Source organism: Malus domestica, chromosome 06, assembly GCF_042453785.1.
Source record: "Malus domestica chromosome 06, GDT2T_hap1".
In the NCBI taxonomy this organism is placed as follows: Eukaryota; Viridiplantae; Streptophyta; class Magnoliopsida; order Rosales; family Rosaceae; genus Malus; species Malus domestica.
This window is the reverse complement of record NC_091666.1, coordinates 11,055,895-11,062,640: the sequence shown is the minus strand read 5'-3', so window position 1 is coordinate 11,062,640 and position 6,746 is coordinate 11,055,895. Positions and strand designations below refer to the sequence as shown.

The 6,746-nt window shown below is 36.0% G+C and overlaps 1 protein-coding gene across 1 annotated transcript; it reads left to right on the top strand.

Moving 5' to 3' along the window:
• Positions 1-4,929: 4,929 nt before the first annotated feature.
• LOC139196799 (uncharacterized) lies at positions 4,930-5,961 on the top strand. Its single transcript, XM_070823142.1, has 2 exons — positions 4,930-5,378; positions 5,544-5,961. The coding sequence occupies exons 1-2, from the start codon at positions 4,930-4,932 to the stop codon at positions 5,959-5,961; spliced, it is 867 nt and encodes a 288-aa protein (XP_070679243.1).
• Positions 5,962-6,746: the final 785 nt, after the last annotated feature.

The following is a 6,746-nucleotide window of genomic DNA, read 5'->3' as shown; positions in this document are numbered from 1 at the left end:
ACCAAATCAAAATGGTATTTAAAGTTTACTTATTTTTGTTTTCTTGTTTTTTACATGCTTGCATTCAAATACTACTTCCAAAATAGTTATACAAAATTACAAACAAAACATATCATTTTCGAAAACTAAATCAAAATGTAAATTGACACCCAGCAAACAAAAAGAGAAACACAATTCAAAAGTATATATGTTTTATTTTCTTTGGAACAAATTCAATTGTATATATACTCATAAAACAAATATACGTCTACACATCCAAGTATATCCACAATGTAGTAAGAATTTTAGTACAAATACAATAATTTAAGCCCAAACAGAGATTTATCAAGAGATTAAAAAAAGGCCCAGGAAAAAGGGAAGGAAAAAGGTTGGATATAATTTAACACCTTAAGATCATTATGTTTGAGAAAAATATGAAATTGAAACCGGAATGTCAAATTTGGAGATCTATGAGAGAAAATGACCTATTTTTTTAAATATGTGCCTTATCTCAATAGGTGAACCGTGCATATGAAAGACCTAATGGAGAAATTCTCCTATGCAGTCGCACTAGGCCAAACCAGTTTGATTTTCACCACTCATTTAGTGACACATGTAGACAATTATTAAATTTAGTTAGTTATTTATATTCATGGTTCAGTTCGGTTTTAAGCGGTTCTACCAAAATGAGAACCGGAACCAATGTGAACGGTTCACTCATGTTCTTGAATCTATGTTGACTTTTTTTATCAACACGGTTTTTAACGATTTATTTTGTCACGATTCAATTCAGTTTTGTGATTTAACGGTTTTTATGCACACCCCTATTTATCACAAATTATACCTTGACTATTTTATTGCAACATAATCAAGACCTAAAATAATAGTTCAAAGTGAGGGAAGAAACACAATAATTGGATATAAAAATACAAATAAATTGTAGCTTTAATGGTTAAAACGTTTATATATACAATTTTTTATCAAATGTTATTAAGAAAGAAAAATTCAAAAGCAAAACATCAGATGCAAGAGTAAACGTTTTTATTTATGTAAACTAAAACCTCCTTGCAATATTTGCTGCTACATTTGAGATACCATGTTCGATTTTAAAATAGAACTTAGCATAATATAGGATTATAGTGAGTCATATACACATGCATCATATACAATTAAATTTTGCCTTCAGATATTTCAAGCCGAAGCGCAAGGTCTGGGACCACAAAAGAAATTGAATCCTTGTAGTCCAACGTTTTGGAAAGAAGCAAAAATATGTGCTATATGGATGATATGAGTTTGTCTGGCCGAGTTTGCAGCCATAATGTTTTATGTAATAAATATCTTGAGCAAAGATGGTCGTAGTAACGTTTTTTTTTATAAGTTCACTTATTTTTTATGTTCTATCACCTTGTACATATTTTATCGACATACTCTTTATGACCATCTCCAGCCCTTTGGTTAAAACCTAAAATTTTCAACCTTGAAAATTTAGGTTTTAACTCAAAAATAGTTTGTTTTTGCTCCAATGATTCTGGGTTAAAATTTTAGCTCGAGATTATTAAAGAATGAATTTATGCTAAAATATTATTTAGGTAACTTTTTAAAATAAAATTTATGTAGATTATCATAATTTATTTTTATGAACATTTTCACCTAAAAATACTTAGATTCCGAGAAATTTGAAAATTCACCAAACCGACCCATCAAACATGTATTTATAGAGTTTTTGGGTGAATTTTCATTTAAATATTTTTTAATTGTTTTAGCCACTGGATTTAATCTTGGACCATTGGATTTAACTTTGGATCATTAGATCTTTTTTTAATTGTTGGATTTTATCATATTTCATCTCAGCCGTTGGATTTTGTGAAATCCCGTTCCTAGATTTCACTATTATAATCTATGTATTTGTATTATTGAGATTTTATATTATTTTTCAGGAATTTATATTAATTTATTTGAACTTAGATTTTAATTAAACTAGTTACGAAGTTTGAAGTTTGGAAATTAGTTATCTAAAATCCGTAGGCCTTTTGATAGGAGCATATTTATGCGACTTAGTTAGTTTGTTTCTTGGCATTTATTTAGTTAGTTTCTACTTATTATAGTGATTTAAGTTATTTTCGTGTGTTTGTAGGTTCAAATGACAAAGTTGGCAAAAAAAGTGTAATTTGGAGCATTTAGGAGCAGTTTTTGGCCAAGATTGGATAGCTTATGCATGAAGCAAGATGAATGGACAAATTTGAAGTCAAAAGAGGCTAGGAACATGCTACAAATCTGGAGAAACAAATGCAAGTTGCAAGAATGGATTGTGCACTCACCTAACCCACCAGAAATTGAGTGGATTGTGCACTCACCTAACCCACCAGAAATTGAGTTAAACAAATCTCTTACCTTTGCAAAGTTGAGTCCATCCTCTCCCTATAAATACCCATTACAGCATCCTCATTAAGGAGAGGAGAGAATCCCCCCTTCACTATAACTCACCTATATCCATCCACCACCACAATTCACCACTCAACCTTCACCCAACCCTTGTGCCGCAACAAAGAGAAGAAGAAGGACCCTTGGAGTGCTTGCTATTCAAGTTTGGATTGCTGGATCATTCTTAGGTGTAATCTATCTTTTGATTTCAATGTTTAAGTTTGTTTATCTTTGTTTTGTGAACATGAGGAGCTAAATCCCTTTTAGCTAGGGAGAATTTCGAAACCATGAACATATTTGCGTTACGAATTGATTAATTCCAGTTGTGATTTCATAAAGTGTGAATGCAATTTGCTTAACTGTTTTATTCAAAACTTATTCTTGTATGTTGATTAAGGAGGTCTACTTCTTCTTGTATGTCATAGTTACAAATGCTTTGTCAATGCTTATGATTTTCACAGAGCTTAATGATCTTTCATTGTATCTCTATTATGATGTGCATGTAGGGGACTATTGAAGAATGATTTGGGTTGATGATGCGTATCCCATCCAATTCAATGACTTAAGGAAAATCTGAGGGTTAATTAGTGATGGCACGGTTAATCTGGGGCATTGTCATTCATGGTTTATTGAAAAAGCAACTGGAGATTGATTTGTATGCAAGTGTGTCATATGTGGAGAATGACCTTCTAGCTAGCCCATCATCCATTTAATTCACCAAATTCGTCCAACTTTGTTGAAGTCTTTAATTCACTTGTTTTCACTTTAATTTCGTCCAAAACCCAATCCCCTTTACTAAAGTGTGTCAAATTAGTTAGAATATGTCTTAGTTTGTGTTTTTACGTGTTTTGAGTCAAGCTAAAATCAATTTTCGTCCAAAGTCATTCCTAGTGTCTAGTTTGAGTCTATTTAGTTATTTTAAGTTGTTTTGAGTCTTTTAAGTTTGGTTCGAGTCATTAGAGTCTAGTTAAGTGTTTTTAGGTTTGTTTTTGAGTTTTTGAGTCAATTTAGAGTAGATTAGCAATCCCTCCTAATCCCCGGTTTAGAACGATCCCTACTTATCTATACTACAATTGTCAACAAGAGGGTTTAATTTGTGTGTTAAGTTAATTTTCGCATCAAATTTTGGCGCCGTTGCCGGGGATTAGCAAAAGTGCTAATCTCTTTTTCTTTGTTTGTTTTGTTTGTTTTAGGTACTAGTTTATGACTCGTAGTTCTCAACCAATTCATGCACACATATTGGAGTTTGACAATGATTTTGAACGAACTTTGAGAAGGAAAAGGAAAGTACCAGACCCTAGTCCACCTAGTTCTGAATCTGAATTTGAAGAAAACAAGGAGGTAGAAAAAGACATGGCGGTGGACAATCAAACAATCAAAGAACTTTCAGCCTCAGGATTGGACAATGTCGTGCCTCTTTGCATCCAATACCTGAGGGCAGCTGCAGGCAAAACCGATGAGTTCGAATTGAAATCTAGCCTACTGCATCACATTCCTAAATACCATGGGCTGTCCATGGAAGATCCAAACAAACATCTGAAGGAGTTTGAAGCGGTGTGTTCGAGCATGACACTTATTAATGTCGATAGGAACATTCTAAAGATGAAAGCCTTTCCATTCTCTCTTTTGGAAAAGACTAAGGATTGCCTATACGAATTGGCACCCGGAACCGTCACTTCTTGGGAAAGCATGAAGCGGGCATTCTTAGAGAAATTCTTCCTAACATCACAAATGATTCTTTTGAGGACGAAAATCAGTGGCATTCAACAAAACCAAGGAGAATCCTTTCCGGCGTAGTATGAGCGTTTCAAGGCCCTAGTTGCATCTTGCCCACAACACCAAATAAGGGAAGAGCTTCTCATTCAATTATTTTACGAAGGACTCCTTCCAATAAAGAGACAAATGCTAGATGCCTCGGCGGGAGGTGCTTTGGTTGACAAAACACCAGTGGCTGCAAAGATCTTAATTGCGAACCGAGCTTTGAATGCACAATAATATGAAGGCGTTGGATAGAGAGACATCCAACGGCAACAACATGTGAATGAGGTAAGTACAATTTTTGAAATTCAATCCCAATTGGCTAATCTCACTCTTCTTGTGTCACAAGTTGTTGAAATACCCAAAGTGCAAGAAAATTCAATCTGTGGCGTGTGCTCTATCCAAGGGCACCAATCTGAAAAATGCCCTCAATTGATTGAGAATGGAGGATGGGAAAGTGCCAACGCTATTGGGTTTCAAGGCCAAAATCAGTAAATGAATGATCCATACTCAAATACATACAATCTAGGATGGAGAGATCACCCAAATTTCAGGTGGAGGGAGCCTCAACAACCTCAACAACAAGGCGGTTTTCGACAGCCACGCCCTAGGATATATCAAAGACCATATGCACCAATTCAACCTTAACCACAACCTACCCAAACCAATTCAGGTTCGTCCATGGATAATGATCAAGTTATTCAATTACTAACCACTTTGGCGCAGGGGCAACAAAACCAAGCCAAAGAAGTGAACGAACTAAAGAAACAAATGGGGCAAATGGTGGAATTCATGGGCCAATTTAGAGAGCAAAGCAGATTGCCGAGTTCAACCACTGTGAATCCGAAGGGAGGGTTTGAATCTGCCAAGGCCATTACATTAAGAAGTGGAAAAGAAGTTGGAGTTGATCCACAACCATCTAAATCTTCCCAAAATGAGGATAAGAAACTGCAATTCGAAGAGGAAGAGCAAGACAACCCCATGGCAAGGATTCAGCAATCCTTGCCGCATCCTCCTACACTCCCTAATCTGTCTAATTCGTCCAACACAGGTAAGAAGGGTTTAATTTCGATTAATTCTAACCCTATTCCACCCCATGTTCCTTTCCCTTGCAGATTCATGCAATCAAAGAAGGAAGAGAGTGAAAAGGACATTATGGAGACGTTTAGAAAGGTGCAACTGAATATCCCTCTCCTTGATGCAATTAAACAAGTTCCGAGGTATGCTAAGTTTTTAAAAGAACTTTGTACAACAAGGAAGAGGATTTCCAACAAAGAAGTTGTAAAGGTAAGTGAAAACATTTCAGCCATTTTGCAACGAAAACTACCAACCAAATCCAAAGATCCTTGTAGTTTTACAATTCCTTGTGTCATTGGTAATACTAGGTTTGATCGTGCCATGTTAGACTTAGGTGCATCAATTAATGTCATGCCATATTCAATTTATGTATCTATGAACTTAGGTGAACTGAAACATGATGGAGTGATTATTCAATTGGCAGATCACTCTAATGCTTATCTAAAGGGAGTTTTGGATGATGTTTTAGTGCAGGTTAATCACTTGGTATTCCCAGCTGACTTCTATATGTTAGAGATGGAGGATTCGGCCCATGCTACACCATTGCCAATCTTACTTGGGCGACCATTCATAAAAACAGCTCGCACTAAGATCGATGTGTTCAAAGGGACACTGTCAATGGAATTTGATAGGGAAATTATTGATTTCAAAATTTCTGAAGCTATGAGATATCTTAATGACGACTATTCTTGTTTCTCTATTGATATTATTGATTTATTGGCGTAGGAACATCTTGAGCAATTACATAAAGATGCGCTTGAAACGGTCATTACGAATGGAGTGGGACTCAAAAACTAAGGGACAAAATCTAAGCATACCCACGGCATGCATGAAACAACCCATGCCGTGCACCCTAGTGAAGAAGTAATTGAAATGGTTGCTGCCCTTGAGTCATTGCCACCACAATATGGTAAGCTTCTAATCCAAATTTCAGATTCCGTTTCTATTAATAAAATGCTTCCCTCAGTGATTCAGGCACCTTCCCTTGAACTTAAACCTTTACCAAGCCATTTGAAGTATGTTTTCCTGGGTGACCAAGAGACTTTGCCCGTCATAGTCTCTTCCTTACTCACGGCACAAGAAGAAGAGAAATTGGTGAGGATGTTGAAGGAATACAAAACAGCCATTGGATGGACCTTGGCCAACATCAAGTGAATAAGCCCTACCACTTGCATGCATCGTATACTTTTGGAGGAGCGAGCTAAACCATCTCGAGGCCATCTCAACCCTCCAAGGATGGAAATTGTGAAGAAGGAGATTATCAAGCTACTTGATTGTAGGGTGATCTATCCAATTTCTGATAGTTGTTGGGTTTCGCCGGTCCAAGTTGTTCCAAAGAAATCCAGAGTTACTGTGGTGAAGAATGAAGAGAATGAACTTGTGCCTACCCGTATCCAAATAGGTTGGAGAGTTTAAATTGATTATAGGAAGCTCAACGCCATGACAAGGAAGGATCACTTCCATCTGCCATTCATTGATCAAATGCTTGAAAGGTTAGCTAGTCATACATT

Excerpts from the sequence above, each read along its gene's own strand:
- LOC139196799 (XM_070823142.1), top strand. The coding sequence starts at position 4,930 with ATGGGGCAAATGGTGGAATTCATGGGCCAATTTAGAGAGCAAAGCAGA. Across the intron at positions 5,379-5,543 it reads GCAATTAAACAAGTTCCGAG|GTTTGATCGTGCCATGTTAG; the intron begins GTATGCTAAGTT and ends TGGTAATACTAG.